This window comes from Lipotes vexillifer, unplaced genomic scaffold, assembly GCF_000442215.2.
Source record: "Lipotes vexillifer unplaced genomic scaffold, Lipotes_vexillifer_v1.1 scaffold225, whole genome shotgun sequence".
In the NCBI taxonomy this organism is placed as follows: domain Eukaryota; kingdom Metazoa; phylum Chordata; class Mammalia; order Artiodactyla; family Lipotidae; genus Lipotes; species Lipotes vexillifer.
Window position 1 is genome coordinate 825,332 of NW_006787630.1, and position 17,485 is coordinate 842,816.

A 17,485-nucleotide genomic window follows, 5' to 3' on the forward strand; every position below is an offset into this window, starting at 1 on the left:
GGCGCCCCGCCCCCTCCCGCCCTCCCACGTCCCCCAGCCCTAACCCTGCCGGCCCGGAGACCCGCGCCAGGGGGCGCCTGGAGGGGCTGCCGTCCGGGTTCCCACACCCCGGGAAGGGACGCAGCACACCCCCAGCCCAAGTGCACAAAAAGGGCCCCCCTCCTCCCTCCGTCCCAATCCCCTTCAGGCCAAAGGAAGCCCTCCACCACCACCCCCCAGAGGGGAGAGGGTGACAGAAAGGGGCTCCCGGGCTCCCTTTCAAGGCAGGACGCCCAGGGGGCTTCGAGGAAAACCAGGGCTCACGTGTCGTCCCGAAAGCGGGTCAAGAAGCACATACTAAAAACATAAACCGGGTATTTAAAAAAGGAATTTAAAGAATAACCCCTCCTTCGCCGGCCCCCCGACCCCACGGAAGGAGGCAGGGAGGCTTCCTCTCCAGCGGTACCCCCCGCAAAGCCCGCCACGGACCCTTCCCCGAGAACTCAACCCCTCCAAAGTCGCCAAAGCCCACGTCGAGCTGGAGCCTCACACTGCCCCCACCCCACCAAGATCACCCCGAGTCCGCCGGCAGAACTGCCTCCGCAGCCAAGACCCAGCCGCCCCTCCCGGCAGCCGGGATTCCTTGTGCCAAGAATTGCCTGCCTTAACGTCTGGCGGGGGGGGGGGGGGGGCCCCCGGCGGGGGGGGGGCGGCGCCCCCCCCCCCTGCCGATGCAGGGGATACCCTGTCCCAGACCGGAGGGGACGGCAGCTCAAACAAGCGGGTAATTCCAGACGCCTCCCTCCCCACGTCCCTCTGCCAGTTCACTTTACCGCTAGGCACCTTGATGAATGACGCGCGGGGAGAGACAGACCCCAGGAAACAGAAGAAAACACCCAGATTCCACGGAGAAACGGGCCCCGGGAGAGCAGGGCACACCTGAGCCTCTGCGCGCTGGGGTCGCGGCGTCGCCCTCTGCTCGGGACCCCCCGGAACTTCCCCCACTTCCCAGCGCTTGGGGGTGCGGCGCTGGGCCTGCAGGGGCGCAGGGGTGAACCGGTACTGCTGCTGCTTTTTCTCCAAAGAGAGAAAGAAGATGATGAACAAGGTGGAATCTGCTTGCTCTGATTTTTGCCAAAAGAAAAAAAAAATGACAAAGGGGAAGGAAGGGTCAGAAATGAAGATGAGCACGCCCCCCTGCCCCCAGCCTCCCCTGCTCGCCCTCTCCAGGTGACCTCCAGGACTGGCCGGCAGCTGGATCCCAAGAGCCTGCTCCCCGCCCACGGCTCAAGAGCTGGAGGCTAGAAGGAACCTCTCCCCACTAAACCGCCTCCCACCCCCTGACCACCGCCTCCCAGAGAGGTGGCCACACCCCACCCCTTTGAGAATGCAAGAGACATTTCTAATGAAATGCCCCTCCTCCTCCCCAGGTAAAGGCTACCTCACTCAAATGTTCATGTCTGTGATTGGAAAAATCACGCCTGATACCAAAGATTTCCCCCAAGGACTTGTGCTGGATGCTAGGATTCCCTCGCCTGGGGACCAGGTGTGGGCGAGGGTCTGCTTTGGGCCCTGCCCCCCAGGTGCCACCTGTCCACCACCAGAGAGAGCAGAGAGAGAGAGAGAGAGAGAAAGAGAGACAGAGAGAGAGAGACAGAGAGAGAGAGAGAGGGAGGGAGGGAGAGGGTGGTGAGGTCGATGAGTGCCTTTTTCTTGAACCAAAGACGTGTGTGAGATGCTCTCTTGTCCTTATCGACTCACTATTCTCCGCACTTTTCAAGCAACCGGGTCTGAGTGATGCTTCTAGAACCTTTGGGTGTTGGGGCAGAATCCTAAGGGTCCCCGTTCCCGCTCAGCAACAACCCCTCCCTCCAGACACACTCCTGTGCACACACTGGTCCCACCACACCGGGGGCTGGGAGCTGGGGGCTGGGTGGACACGGCCTCTCCCTCAGCCTGCCACGAACACGTGGGCCCCACTTGAGAGAGCACCTGCTTTCAGGGGACAGGGATTCTCTGCTGGTTAAGTCACTTGCTGGTCCTGCATTCAAGGCCCAAGGGTCAGAGGCCAGGGCCTCCTGGTTTTGTCCCGTGTTGGACACTTAGGAATGGACATGGGACCTTTCTGGTGATGGGACCCCCTCAAGCCCCAGTGACACGGGTCACAGAAGCGTCCCTGACTCCTGCGTCCCATTCAAACACCCTCCTATTACATATGCACACACTCACGCATACACGTGCACACACACCGTCTCCCTTCTGATGCCCCACCACCACCATTTGGCCAGCCCCCCAGCCCTGCTTGCCCCAACACCCAGCTGGTTGTCACATACCAAAGACCATTCTCCACACAGGGAATGACACCTCCAGCACAGCTCCTTCGAGCCTTTGACAATTTTCTCTGAAATACCTCAAGATATTTAATGTACAGTTTATGTGATTAAAAAAAAAAATCCTTAGCTAGTTTTTGGAATACGTGACTTGAAGCTTTATACAGTTAAATTATAATTTTGCAGACGATGGTATGTCATTTCTTTTGGTGAGCTCCGTGGGAGACGCGTTGAATGTCAGGGCAGGGGAAGCTGGGTGGTCAGAGGCAAAGGGCCCGGGGAGCACGAGCGAGAGAGAGAGAGAGAGAGAGAGAGAGAGAGAGAGAGAGAGAGAGAGAGAGAGAGGGGGGGAGCGCACGAGGAAGGACCTGCGGCGGCGTTTACAGATTTCTTATTTCAATGAGTCCTTTAGGAAAGAGAGGAGAGAGAGAGCGTTGGATACCTTTCTGTTCTCTGGCGTGTTCTGTTTCTCGTTTTTTGGAGTCATGTCTTATAAGAGTATTTATTATTCTGTGTGTTCTGTGTTCAAATGTAATTTAAGAAAAAAAAAAAAAAGGAAGAAAAATGAAAAAAAAAAAGACGCAATGGAATTTGATTTGATGCATGACTAATGTACTTTTTCTTGAAGATAATGTACTAGGTGGAAGGGTGGGGGTGGGGCGGGGCCGCGGGGCCAGAGCCCCGGGATTCCGTGTCGCATCTTGTGTTTCATGCCCCAGTCGGTGCTGTTCGGTGCTCCTTAGCGCTGCTCTGTGTTACTTTCCCCCCTTTCCAAGGATGTGTGTCTAGCCGGCGGTGGGTGGACGGGCCTCAGGTGCAGAAGGAAGGTGGCCGGTGGCGGGGCCTCTAGCTCCTGGCACCAGAGTCCCTCCGGGTCCTGGTCCTGGGGCACCAGTGGGCGTCACTGCCACCTCGGGCCCCCCGCCCAGTCGGGTCGGTCTCACGTTAGCATGAATTCCCAAGTGGCTTGTTCAGAGGAGACAGACAATCAGCAAATTCGAGTCTTGTCGCCTAGGTTGGTGGGGGGCAGGGTGTACCCCAACTTCCTCAGATCTGAAGGGCCCTCCTGAGACAACCCCCCCAAGGCAGGCACCTGCCCGGGCTCCACCCAGACGCCCCAGCCCCCTCAGGCCTGGCCTTCACCTTTCTGTCTGGCCTGGGAGGTAGGGGGTGCACACCTGTGGAGCCCTCCCTCCCAGCCCCCACTGGTACCCAGAGAACAAAGGGGCCCCCAAAAAATCATGAAAGGGGGCTCTGAGACAGTCTCCCGGACTGTGACTCTTCTGCCACGGGGCCCACGCTCCCACCAGGGGAGAGCCCACTTTCCAGGACAGGCCCCAGGTAAGGTGGGTTTGGGTGGCCAAAGGGGGTCCCTCACACCCTGAAGGACAGAAGGCCCAAGTTTGGAGGGCTGGGCCTTGGGGGCACAGGTTCAACCCACCTGCAATGAGGGCGGGGGGTGGGGCATGTTCCAGGGCCCCTGCACCGGCTGGAACTGGGACCACTCACATTCTTGGCCCAAAGCAGTTTCAGCCACACCAGCCCATCAGCTCCCTGGTCTCCTCCTGTATCCCTGGCAGGCCCCCCAAGGGCTGGTCTTTGGGGGGATTGTCTCCACCAGGGGTGAGGGCAGCCAAGAGGCCACGTGGCCCTGAGTGTGTAATCACAACTGGACACTAGGGCTGCTTTCAGGGTACACACAATTTGGGTCATCCAAAGTCCTCCCCCGAACCCCCAGGGCTAGAGGGAACAGAGGCCCCCTCCACCCTACCCTCAGGCGACAGGCTTAAAAGTTTAAAAAAATATATCATCATCGTTGTGAACCATTGCTGTGCTAGATTTGTTGTTTTGTTTCCCTCCAATAAATTATTTTCTAGTCACTCACCTGGGCTTGTGCCTTTGCTGAATGGGGGGGAGGGGCTGGTGCAGGAGTGGGAGGCATGGGGCTCACCCTCCATGAAGGAGGAAGGGAACGAGGGAGAGTGGAAGCGGGCCTCTCCCAGCCCACCCCTCTCTGCTCTGAACTCAGCCCTCCCTGAGCCCCTGCCCCCACAGGGCTCCACACTCTACAGGGCCTTTGGGCCACCTGAGCCTCGGATCTTGCTGGGCTCTGCTTCTGAGGTGTCACTGACCGCTGTCTTCTGGAGCCTAAAGTGTAAGGTGGTTTGTTTGAGAAGAAACCAGGGCAGCCCGGTGGAGGAAAAGGCTGGGTGGTGTCAGGACTGGACCTTATAAACTGCCCTGAGATAGGCCAGCAGGCTGCAGGCAGGAAGCCAGGGCTGGTAAGCAGAGTCTGCTCAGCACCTTTCTCCCTTCTGAGAGCAATAAAGCTCTTATCCACATTACCCCAGGGTAAAGAAACCCAAAGAAACCCAGAGCAACCCAGCTTTCCCTGCAAATCCCCTATCAGGCCACTAGAGGTCAGTGTTTTGATTTTTAAAACCAGAAAAGAACTATTCCGTGGGACATCACAGAAAGAAGTATAGGAAGAGAGAGCCTCAAGGAGACGTGGGGTCAGACAGACTGTGGTTTATTAGAGAAAGAAGAGCAGGTGGAGCCCCTGTCTTTGGGGGAAGGCCTCACAATGCTGGGTGACACTTACTAAGCCTGGGCAGTCACTGCTGTTCCTCAGGTGAGGGCGGCAGCCCTGCCAGACCAGGTGAAATTTGACCCTCGCTGGGCCCTGGCAGCCACTCCATGGGCGATAGCTGCTTCTCCACAGGTGAGGGCTCCACCTCCATTGGCTGCTCGCTGGTGGATGATCCTCTCGCAGTTGGTGGTGGAGTTTCCATCAGAGCGGTGAGGTTCGAGTTGGAAACTGGCACCGTCCCCTCCTTGGGGGGGCCCGGACTCCTTTTGCCAGGTGTATGGCCAGTTCTTCCAGGACACTTTCCAGATCTTCCAGAGGGATGTCTTCGCCTGCACGTGTGCTGACTGGCTCTTCAAAGACAGCTGGCTTGAAGGTAGCATCTGGCTCTCAGAAGTCATCTGGCTCCCCTCCGCTGATAGTGGTGTCTCCTTGGTTGGTGGCAGACTCTGGGGAGTATATGGCCACGGCTCATATGACAGTGACCTCTCCTGCCTCTTCGGCAACTTCTCCTGGAGAGACCCGGACAGCCGGTTTTTGGTGAGAGAGTGCTGGCTCTCCTGATAAGGAGAGGACTGCCCATCCAGAGGCAAGGATGAGCTCACCTCAGAGGCAGGCTGAACATCCTCAGAGGACACCTTCCCCTGGTGCTGGCGCCTGTTCCTCCCCAGGAACGACATCTTCCTGGGGTACCAGGAGGACTCCTCCATGCTCCAGGGCAGTTCATCAGGTGGCTTCGTGTGATCAACCAGCATGTCGCTGGTGACCTCCACAGAATTGTGCCCTGTGTGATGAGGTCCGCATAGCCCTCCCGGTGGGAGAAGGCATAGCTGGAGTGCTGGGTCCGTGCCTCCCGGGGGACACGGGCTATGGGCTCCACGGTGATGACCTCCTCCTCCTACAGATCAAAGGGGAGAGCAGGAGTCGCCAGCCTCCTAAGCCATGTTGACTGCTTTTGGGTCACCTGCCCCTCCAGCGGGGGCCAATCAGAGCCCTTTGCCACCATGGATTGGACAGGCTCTTTCCTACCCAAGTTGACCCAACTGGAGTCTTCCATGGGACCTGACTTTTTTCTCTTTTTCTTTTTCTTTGGCCACACCGCACAGCATGTGGGATCCTAGTTCCCCAACTAGGGATCGAACCTGTGCCCCTTGCCATGGAACTGCAGAGTTCTAACCACTGGACCCCCAGGGAAGTCCGATGGGACATGCCTTTGGACCAGCCAATCAGATTCCTTCCCTAGAACCTGACTTTGGATCAGCCAATCAGAGTCTGGGGCAGCCCAATGTCCAGCCTGTGTGGGTGAAGGTGGCAGGTTTGTGGCCATGTCCTAGTCCACCATTCCAGTCAATTCTGGGGCCCAGCCCAGCTGCGACCCATCCTGCTAGATTCTGATTCCATGAGCCAGTGAGTCCTCTCCCCCGCCTTTTTTCACTGTGGTAAAATACACATAACATAAAATGTACCATTTCGACCATTTTTAAGTGCACAGCTCAGTGGCATTAAGTACACTCACACTGTCGTGCAACCATCCCCGCCATCATCTCCAGAACTTTCTCATCTTCCCAAACTGAAACTCTGTCCCCAAGAAACACTGACTCCCCACCCCCTCCCACAGGCCCTGGCCGCCACCACCTACTTCCTGTCTCTATGGATGTGACTCCCCCAGGGACACCCTGTGAGTGGGATCAGACAGTATTTGTCCTTTTTTTTTTTTTTTTTTTTTTTTTGCGGTACGCGGGCCTCTCACTGTTGTGGCCTCTCCTGTTGCGGAGCACAGGCTCTGGATGCGCAGGCTCAGCGGCCGTGGCTCACGGGCCCAGCTAATCCGCGGCATGTGGGATCTTCCTGGACCGGGGCATGAACCAGCGTCCCCTGCATCAGCAGGCGGACTCTCAACCACTGCGCCACCAGGGAAGCCCTGGTCTAATTCTTTTAAAGCAGCACCTTTGAGCCTGTTCTAAGTGGATGACTTCAATAAAAAGCTACAGGAGGTCGGGAGGGTGGGAGGGAGGGAGGGAGACAAAGAGGGAAGAGATATGGGAACATATGTATATGTATAACTGATTCACTCTGTTATAAAGCAGAAACTAACACACCATTGTAAAGCAATTATACCCCAATAAAGATGTTAAAAAAAAAAAAAAAAGCTACAGGAGGGAAAACGGCTAGAGAGTGTGTTTTCAGGTCATTTTCGATTTAGGAAATCACTGATGGGTAGGAGAGTTGGAAGAGACCTCACAGACAAATAGCCCAGCTCCCTTCTGGAATGCATGAATCCAGACTAGTTAAAAGAATATCAGTTTCAGTTCCAAAAACCACTTTATGTGCATTCTGGGATTGAGCAAATAAGTAACGATCAAACTTTTTACCAGAATCAAGTTTCTCACCATTGGAGATAAGAGTCACAAAGCAGTAGAAGGAAAAGGCTAAGCTGAGCTTTGTTCTGTGGGTCAGGAAGCAGAGGTATCAGTGTGAACTCACATACACAAAAATAGAGAGATGGATAGGTGTCGAGAGAGATATAGATTTGCATCTAAACATGGGTTAATATGTGTGTATTTCCTAGCTCTGTCTACTGAGAGGATAATGGCATCCCAGTAGCAAAATGACCACACTAAGCACTTGGATCTTGGTGTCTAACTACCATTCTCTGGTGAAAAGAACCAGGGCTCCATATGGGAATGGCTCATTCCAGGGTTGGGGCACGGAAAAGACAAAATGGGCCTGGAACCTCTTGTAGCACCAGGAAGTGAGGATGTACTCAGAGAAGAGCAGGCACATGGCAGAGGGGCAAATCGGGGACAACTTGAGCAACAAAGCATAGAATAAAATAAACACCCATGAGTCCACACTGATAGGAATAAATAATTGAATAAATAAATAAGGGAGAAGGAACAGTTCTTCCCATGGAAGAATTCCAATTAACAAATACAGAAAGACTAGACACTGTCCCCTCTAAGATCAGGAACAAGGCAAAGGTGCCTGCTTTCACCATGGCAATTCAACATTGCACTGGAAGTCCTAGCCAGAGCAATTAGGCAGGAAAAAGAAATAAAAAGTATCCAAATTGGAAAGGGAGAGGTAAAACTATCTCTATTTGCAGAGGACAGGATCTATATGCAGAAAATCTCAAAGGATTCACAGGAAAGCTACTGGAGCCAATAAACAAATTCAACAAAGCTGAAGGGCACACAGATCAACACACACAAAAAACTGTTTCTATATACCAGCAATAAGCAATCTCAAAAGTGAATTAAAGAAACAATTCCATTTATAGCAGCATCTAAAAGAAGAAAATATCTAGAAATAAAAAGTAAAACAAAAATATATATTTATGGGGCTTCCCTGGCAGCACAGTGGTTGAGAGTCCGCCTGCCGATGCAGGGGACATGGGTTCATGTCCCGGTCTGGGAAGACCCCACATGCCGCGGAGCGGCTGGGCCCGTGAGCCATGGCTGCTGAGCCTGCACGTCCAGCGCCTGTGCTCCGCGACAGGAGAGGGCACAGCAGGGAGAGGCCCGCGTACTGCCAACAACAACAACAACAACAACAAAAATATATATATATATATTTATGAGGGTTGCTGCTGTAAAGCTCTCTCTCAAATACCTTGGCATTAGTGATGGGGAGCTCATTCCCTCTCACAGTAGTCTATCTTCAGACAATTTCCTTACACACAGGGGACATCACTGCCCTACAACTCCTCTAACGCTCTGGAGAGCACAGCTAGTATTCACCATGACACTGTCAAGAGTCTTGAAGTTAGGGAACCAGCCCCCATAGTCTTATCTTCTCTCAAGTTCAAGCTCTCATTCTCTCCCCTTGAAGGATGTATATTTGGAGCACCTGTCCTGCCCTTGCTCCAAAGCTCAAATTTGCCAAATATCCCTGAAAATGCTTGGCACTCAGCTGGGCGTGGAACCATCCCTTCCCTTCATCTGGAATCTATACCTCTATGAATGCAGCCAAATAAAAGTCTGTGTCGCTCTGTGACTTCAGGCAACTCTGCCCCGTGATGACCCCAGCGTGTGAGCCTGCCTGCTGCCTTCCTGGAGGCTATGGGAAGGACACGGCAATCCCAGAGCCCACCCGCCCCGGCACCCCAGCCCCAAGAGGGGAGTTCCCTCCAGCGCACCTGGGCAGTGAAGCCGCTGTAGAAAGCGAACCAGATCTGGACCATCATGCTGGCCAGCATCTTGTAGATAAAGTAGCGCAGGAACTTGCAGACGCGCATGTAGGACCAACGGCCATACACCAGCAGCAGCCGCCCCAGGAAGCAGAACTGGGCCAGCTCATAGTCGCTGTTCTGCACCGCCTGCATGCCCTCCTGACCCGCCAGCCCCACGCCGATGTCCGCAGCTGCAGGGGCACACACAGCCTGTCGGCCCCGGGCCCCTCAGCTACCACCCCCGCCTGCTGCCGGCCGCCGGCCTCCCCGCGCACTGCTGCCCACCACCCACGACCCGCCACACCAGGGACAAGCGTCTGGCCTGCAGGAAGTCCGCCCTCTCCTCTCTGGGCTCCTGCCAGGGCTCCTCCTCTTCCAAGCTCACGTTCTGGACCAGGGCCCAGGGCTCTGTGCGCAGGGACAGCAGCAGCTGGTCCTGGCCCGCGGGGGACAGGGGGCGCGTCACTCAGCTGCACCGCTGCCCTCCAGGAACGCCCCGACTGGGCCCTCCTCCCGGCTGGACCTGACTGCGTCCTTCCCTTGCTCTCGCCCTGCTGAGAACCATCTCTCGGTGTGACGCTTCAGGCCCTTCCCCTTGGCTGGTCCAACACCACATCTGGGGGCCTTTTGGTGGAGGCCGTCCCCAGCCCCCTCCCAGGTACCAGGGCCCCGCTGCCCACCCTGAGCTGACACTGACCAGGAACTCCCTGTTAATGACCAAGGCCATTTTGACCTGCAGGGGGAGCTGTTTGTTCAGGTGGCCCTTCTTGCCACCCTGCAGGCTATTGTTGCTCTCCCAGTAGACCTCCAGGATCTGCCTGCAGGGGTCCAGCAGGGGCTCAGCCACACCAGCCACACAGGCTTCCTTCCACCCACTCCCCAGCTGTGCCTTGGTTTCCCCCTCTGGGAGCCCCACCAGGCAGAGGCTGAGGGCATTCTGCAGACCCCAGAGCCATGCCTGGGCCATGGGTGGTACCCTGCCCCAACCCTGACCCCCCCCAACACAGGCTCACGCACCCAACCACCCAACCCCCACGTCTTACATAATCTCCTCCTCCTCCAGAATGATCGTGTTTTCCGAGAGCAGCTGGCAGGCAAAGCCGATGTTCACCGCTGTCTCTGCAAACCAGCCCACCTCAGCCCCTCCACGGGCCCCTGCCTGGCGGCCATGCCCACTCTGCCCATCACAGCAGCATGCCCCTCCCCCTGGCCACAGCAATTGGTTTGGAGGAGGGCATGTGACCAGGCCAGCCAATGAGAGTCAGCCCTGAGACTTTGGCTGCAGCTCTGAGCAGAGGGGGCTCCATTCCACTCGCCTGGCTGGAGCTGGGCTGCTGGTGCGAGGTGGGTCCGGGGCGTTAGATATAACGTGCTTAGGGCCCCAGGGCACTTCCAGGAACCCAAAAAAATGAATTAATTTGTTTAAAAAAAATAAAGAAGAGAGGAAAAAATGAATACAAAAATGCAGCCTGGATATTTGTCTTTACACCAGCACAGCTGTTAAACGTCATTCTAAATACTTTGTGTGTACATGCTTCCTGCCCGCAGAAGTTCTAATGCAGCCCTGTAGGCACCCATGCCCAGTGGGGCCCCGGAGAAGCCTCAGTGGGGTGGAGTCAGGGCTCCACAGCCACAGGACCTGAGGTTCCATTCCAGCTTGGCTCCTGGGTGGCTGAGCAACTGTGGCAGGTGCCCATGCTCTCTGAGCCCTGCTGGGTCATCTATGAGGCAGGGGTAATGAGGGCCCCACTGCATGGTGCCACCAGGGGGCCAAACCCCAAGGAGCCGCTGAGCATGGCACCGGCCCGCCTGAGGGAGGCGCCCAGGGGACCCCAGTCCATTGTTCCTGGTCTTCCCTTCCCAGGGACAAGGTGGAGGGCAATGCTGAACTCAGACAAGACGGATGGGCTGACGGTGGTGCCCGGGCAGGGGTGAGCTCTCCCCACGCCTCCCTTCTCCCCATGTTGGGGGTGGCCACCCTGGGACCCACCTTGCTTGTCCCCTGTGAGAACCCACACTTCCCCTGCTTGAAACACTTAATGGTGTCGAGGACACCGTCCTGGAGCCTGACCTCGATGGCTGTGGCTCCCAGCAGCTGGGGGTGGGCGTGGGGACAGCCTGAGCAGGGACCCAGCTCCCTGGTGGGGGTGAGGGGCTGGAGCTGGGGTGCGGGCACCCCTCCCCCTGAGCTCCACCCACCTGGAGGTTCTGCTCCATCTCCTCGTACAGCGGGTGCAGGGCGTGGGCACAGTTCTGGAGCAGGATGCTGGCTGGCTTCCTGGTGCCGCTGGCGCCACTCTTCGTACATGTCTTCGTCCACCTCCTTGCAGGCCACGCACAGTGTCCGCAGGGTCTGCTTGGCGAAGGACTGGGCCCCGGGCGGGTAGGCGGCGCTGGCACCCCCGCCAACCCCTGCCCCCTCACCCGGGCACCCCTCCAGCCCTCTCCCTCTGCCCGGGGTCACCCAACCTACCCGCCACCCACAGTCTGTCTTCCCGGGCAGGGGGAGCTGGGACCACATACCGCCCTGCTCCACACCCGTTCTGTCTTAGCCCGCCCCCCGCCCCCACCCCGATGCCCAGCTGTTTTGCCCCCAGACCTCACAGGCAAATTCTAACTACTCCGCAAGACACTCGGTGCAGCCCTGCCAGAACCCTCTGCCGTCAGGGCTCCCCCAGCCCCAGCCCCCTCCCTCTGCCTCATTTTTCAAGGAGCTGAGGCCTCTGGGGTGGGTGGAACTGTAAGGATCCTGGGGACTCTGTCTCCAGACCCCAGGGAAGACCCCGAGCTCGCTCGCCCCAGGGGGCCCATCGTGGCTCCTTCCTTCCCTCCTATGCCCCAACCCTCCCCCAGGCTTTTTGCCTGTTGCCCGGGGTCTCGCTTCTGTTCCTGACTGGAGGTGGGCTTGAGCGGCTGAGTTTGGACAGGTCAGGAGCTCCAGACAGGCCTGTGCTCCTCTCGTGCCAAAGTTTCCCCATCCACTCCATAGGCGGTTAAGCCAAGCCGTCTTGCCGAGCTCCTAGGCTCTGGGTCATGGTTCTGACTGCACTTCCTCAGTTGTGGGTCACAGACCAGCTGCCTGCTCCCCACCCCCCACCCGCTTCCAGGCAGAGGTAGAACAGGGCAGTCTGGGAGGCCCCCGTGTGGAGGGACACAGGATATTTCTTTCCACAAACAGTCCCGCTGGCCCCTGTGCTGGATGAGGCTGGGGACCTGCAGGGTCAGGGCTGGGCCAGCACGGCAGGACAGCCCCATGTCAGGGTCGGGGCGGGAACAGCTCCCTGGAGGTGGGGACCTATGGCTGAACCTTGAGGACCAAAGGATGGTGACTGAGCGCCAGAGTGGAGGAAGGCATTCCTAGCAGAGGGAATAGCGTGTGCAAAGGTCCTGAGGCAACACCTGAGCATGGAGAAAACTGCAAGCCAGAAACTGGGGTTCTGGGGAACCCCTCGAGGTCAAGGAGGGACCAGGATAGACAGGACAGCAGAACACAGAAAGAGCCTGGAAAGTTGGGCCAAGGCGTTTGGGCTTCACCCACGGAGACAAAAGTTTTGGGGCAGAGAGGGCTAAGCACGTCCAGGAAACTAGGCCTGGCTGGGATAGGGGGGTAGCAACCAGAACAAAAGCCCAACCACAGGGTGTCCTTGCGTGACTGAGAAAAAGGTATTCCCTTTGGGCAGGTGCAGCTTGGAGTCTGGCTCCCTCTCCAGCCTGAGAGAGAGAGAGAGAGAGAGAGAGAGAGAGAGAGAGAGAGAGAGAGAGAGAGAGAGGGAGAGTGTGTGTGTGTGTGTGTGTGTGTGTGTGTGCGTGCGTGCGTGCGCGCGCTGGGCAGAACAGTGCACAACCTGATCAACTGTACATGGCTGCCCTGGGTACCTGAGGCCACTTCTCTGCACACTCTCCTCTCCTGCCCTTCTCCTCCTGTCCCTGTGCCCTTGAACCTGCCCCTCCACCCTCCCTCCCCACAGGGACTCACGGCCAAGGCCTCTTCCGTGGTTCACTCCATCAGGCCTTTCTTCTGCAGGCGCTCACAGATGACGGCGTCAGCCCCTTTGGTGTAGAGGTAGATGGAGCCCTCGGGGTTGCAGACTGTGGAGGAAGAGGCCTGGCTGCCCACACACGCTCCCCTCCCCACCTGCCCCCACCCCACCTGGAGCCACGGGGGCTCACCCAGCACCGACATCCGCTTGCACACGCTGTTGAAGTCCATCATGGCCAGGACCTGGTACACCCACTCCTCTCCCAGATCCATCACAGTGACGCTGTCCTGTGTGCGTGCCAGGAACACGTAGCCGAAATTCTGGGCCGCCATGACCAGCGCCTCCTTGTCTGGGGAAGCTGCCTGGTACGACAGCTGGTCTGGCCCGGGAAGGGGGGTGGGGTGGAGGAGGGGAAGGGGGCTGAGAGCCTGCCCTCCGTCAGGGACCCACCACCCACCCATCTGTGCGGCCTTAGCACGGGGAGGAAACGGACACAGGAGGTGCCAGTCAGGTATTTGCGGGATGACGGTCTCTTGCGCCGGCACCACCTCTAAGCTTGGCTCCCAATCTCCATGACCTCCTCCTCCCCGCGCGATGACAGGCCCGGACACCCTCTGCGGAAGAGGTTGGGGCTCAGGCCAGGGGCCTGCGCACCCTCTAACCCGACTGAGAGGGCCGCGGGAGTCGGGCGGGAGTGTCTCAGGAGCCCAGGGCAGAGGCAGCCTGGGGGCAGGCTCACTGTTCCCCTCCTGCGCCATCACCGCGCGCCAGACAGCCAGCACGCACCAGACGCCCACACGGCCTGCAGGAGCTCCGCGTTGCGGAACCACCATGTGGTTTAATGACAGTCACCTCCCGCACTCCCTGGGCCACCTGAAGACAGGTGTTAGGGCCACTGCTGGGTCCCCAGTACCCAGAATAGGACCTGCATACAGTAGGTGTTCAATAAAAGTTTATCGGATCAACGGATAAAAGCAGAGTGTCTCGTTTCACTCAGAACAGCATGAGAAACTGGGTGCGGTTGGGGTGCTCTGGAAACTATCCATCCCTCACCCATCTCCACCCATGACTGGCCTGATGCCAGGAAGTGACCCGGCGGGTCCCAAGAACGTAATCCTTCCTCCTGGCCCTCTGGGATCAGCTCAGCCTGCTGGGGCCAAAGGGGTCAGGAGGCCGCCTCAGACCTGGAGGGGCCACCATGCACCCTCAGCATCCGACATATATTGAGGGCCTCCTGTGTGCCAGGCCCTGGGCTGGGCAGTGGGGACCCAGCCATGAGGGTGCTCCCAGTGTGAGGGGGGCCAGACACTGACCCACCAGCCACACAGACAAACACGGGGTAGGACCACCCTGGGTCTACAGAGCCACGTGGGAAGGTGGGAGGGGAGGGCTTCCTGGAGGAGGTGGCTCGAGCAGGTAGAAGGAGTGGAGTGGGCACAGGCACTGACCCCTGGGGCTCCCCCACCCACCCCACCTGAAGGATGATGATGATAAGGAAGTAGAGGTTGGACATGCGGTGGAACTGCTCGTACAGGTTCAAGGACAGGAAGGAGAAGACGTTGTACTTGGCCGTGTGGATGACGTTCCTCTGGGACGAGAGCCGGCAGCCGGCATGGGGGAGCCGCCCAGGAGGGCCCGGGTTCCCACCCAGCCCCAACTGCCTCCCCCTTCCCTCCGGCCATGACCAGCGCGGGTGCAGACCCAGTGAGCCGAGCTGTGACCCCAGGACTCCCCGCGTGAGACGCAGGCCGGGGGTTTCAGGTAGAGCCCAATGGACACGCTGTACCGTGAAGGTTGCCTAGTAACTTATTTAGGGCGGAGGAGACACACGAAGCGCCAGCACCGGACCCCACGACTCGGCGAGGGCGGCGCTACGGTCCTCAGGACTAAGTGGACTGACCCAGCACGCAGAGCTTTGGCGGCAGGTCCCGAAAGCCCGCGGGGGTCGGGCCTGCCCACCTCGTTACTTCTTACTCTGCCAGCACAGGAAGGCCTTCTCCTTGAACTGGCTGTTGTGGGACCGGTTGTTGGCTTGCACCTCCCAGGTGAACTCTGAGGCCCGAGAGGACAGACGCGGGCTAACGACACCCCGGAGGAGGCCTAAGGGGCCCCCCAGGGATCCAGCCGGTAAACAGATGAGAGGGCCCACGTGGCCCCCGCACGACAGGAGGCACTCGGGGAGCCCAGGTGGACCTGAGCATCCGGCTCCCCTTGAGCCAATCCCTAGGCCCTGGGAGACCCACTCACGCACACTCCTTCTACAGAGGGGTAAACTGAGGCCCAGGGATGGGCGCCGAGGTGTCCGAGGCTCCACTCCCTGCCCAGATAGCTCTGGGCTCACAGGCCCACAGATCCTGAGTCCACCTTTCAGTGATAGGATTTTGAACTCTTTGTAACCCACTGAGAACTCCGCGATGGGCCTCCCGTCTCCCCACTTCAGTCATTGCCCTCTAACGCCCCTTGCTGGGGTCCCCCGGCACCCCCTCACTCTGCCCCCAGCCCTGCGCCCGCTCCTGGCCAGACCCGCACCCGAGTGCTTCTCCCCCTCGAGGTCTTCCCGGTATGCGAGGCCACCCGTGCTCGTGCAGCTGTCGAGGGGAGGGGTCTGAGGTCACACTGGCCGCCGGACAGTGCCCACCACTCCACCTTCTTTGAAATGTCACCTCCCACGTCCATCTGCTGTCCCCTCCCCCGGCTCTGGAGGTCCAGTCACCAGCTGTGAGTCCTTCCCCGTTACAGCCGGTCACCTGGCCGCTGCTCCCCACCCCTATGGCCGCCCCCCATGGCCCCCCATGGTCGGCCCCCATCACCTCTCTGGGGCTGATCGCACCCACATCCTCCCGGGCCCCCCTGCTGCCCCTCCTGCCCCAATCCCCACACGGCACACGACGCCCAGCCTGGTCAGGTGCTCAGTCGATGTTTGTTGACAGACTAAATGGGGCCCCAGGGCTCCCCATCATGTCTCGAAGTGTGTTTGAGGACCAAGGGGCTGAGATGTCTGAGTGTGGCGTTGGGGCAGGGACCACCAGCCCTCCACAGAGCCCGGAGCCTTCCTACCAGCTAGTTCATGGTCACTCCTAGTCCTTCGATGCCCTTGGCAGCTCCCCAAATGACTCCCACCCCCAGCACTCAGCAGCTCCGTACTCCCCACGCCCTGGCCCCGCTGTTCCCTCTGCCGGGAGCACCATTCCCGCTCGCGTGGCCCGAGCCTTCTCACCCTTCGGCTCTCAGCCCCTACTTCTCCTACTGCCCAGCCTTGTTCTGGCGCCTCCTTTGGGCTTCCCCTCTGCCTGCGGGATCCCCCATCCCATTTCTGATCACCCTCTCTCCTCTGCTTCTTCCCCTGTCTGGGCTGCCTGCTGAAATTGGAACCTCCCAGGGCAGGGACTGCTGGCGTCTGGGTCACTGGTCCCGGGGCCCCCAGGGGGAGGGAGGGCCTGGCTCAGGGCCAGCTCTGATGCTCCTGGGGGGCCCGGGCAAGGCCAGTGCCCATTCACCAGATGAGGAAAAGTGAGGCTCAGGGTGAGGCTCATCTCGTGGGGCCAGAGCCGGGATGAGCTCTGGTCCCACAGGAGCCAGAGCCGGGGGAAACCCGGCCGGGGCCAGATGGAGTTAGACGAAGGCTGTGGGCCAGAATCCAATCAAAGCGTATCAGGAGGCAGGGACACGCCCTCCTCCCTCGCATTCTCAGCTCACCGGAACGCCCACTACCCCCCGGGAGGCCCTGAGCATTCCCGCAGCGAAGCGGCTCAGGGTTCGACGCCCAGCCCCCTGGGAAATGCACCTGGATATCCGGGCCCACACGACACCAGGCGCTCCGGCGCCCGTCCGGACCTTGGCCCACGCGAACCTCTAGTGGGCGCCCCCGCCGCCGCGGCTGCGGCCTCCCGCCCTCAGGCCGGGCGGAATCCTGAGAGGGTGCGCGGGCGCCCGGGGACGCACAGCTGCGGGAGCGCCGCTGCTCACCTACGCGGGCCGGGGCGGGCGGGGCCGGGCTTCCTGGGGCGGTCCGCAGGCGTCCAGGGCGACAGACGCGGTGGAACTGTTAGCCCGGTGCCAACGGGCCTGAAACGGGCGGCGCGGGGCGGGCTGGGGCGGGGCGGAAGTTGGGGCCTAGGGGCGGGGCGGGGCATTCTGGTGGGACCCCAGGGGTGGGGCCAAGACAAGGCGGGGCGGGACAGAGGCGGGGCCGAGCTAGGCCTCCTTGTCGAACAGGGCCAAAAGGGGCGGGGCCTAAGGCGGGACCGAGCGTGACCTCGAGGAGCTGGGGTGGGATGGAGTCTTAATCTGGGCCTGGGTATTAAGGGGCCAGTCGCTGGCGGGGGTGGGCTGAAGCTGGGCGGGGCCGGGTGTGTGTGTGTGTGTGTGTGTGTGTGTGTGTGTGTGTGTCAAAGACCGGACCCGACTGAACCATTGCGGGGACGGTTGGGGAGGATCG

General features: G+C 59.2%; 1 protein-coding gene across 1 annotated transcript; it reads right to left on the reverse strand.

Moving 5' to 3' along the window:
• Window positions 1-4,924: 4,924 nt before the first annotated feature.
• ATP8B3 (ATPase phospholipid transporting 8B3) lies at window positions 4,925-17,461 on the reverse strand. The gene is given in 21 exon segments (XM_007460430.1): window positions 4,925-5,158; window positions 5,160-5,408; window positions 5,502-5,656; window positions 5,659-5,794; window positions 9,035-9,258; window positions 9,353-9,503; window positions 9,765-9,885; window positions 10,111-10,186; window positions 11,058-11,090; window positions 11,093-11,166; window positions 11,301-11,338; window positions 11,340-11,435; window positions 13,044-13,156; window positions 13,238-13,426; window positions 14,101-14,194; window positions 14,522-14,639; window positions 15,012-15,099; window positions 15,577-15,635; window positions 16,295-16,406; window positions 16,744-17,046; window positions 17,449-17,461. Coding segments are annotated over 21 exon segments (2,676 nt in total).
• Window positions 17,462-17,485: the final 24 nt, after the last annotated feature.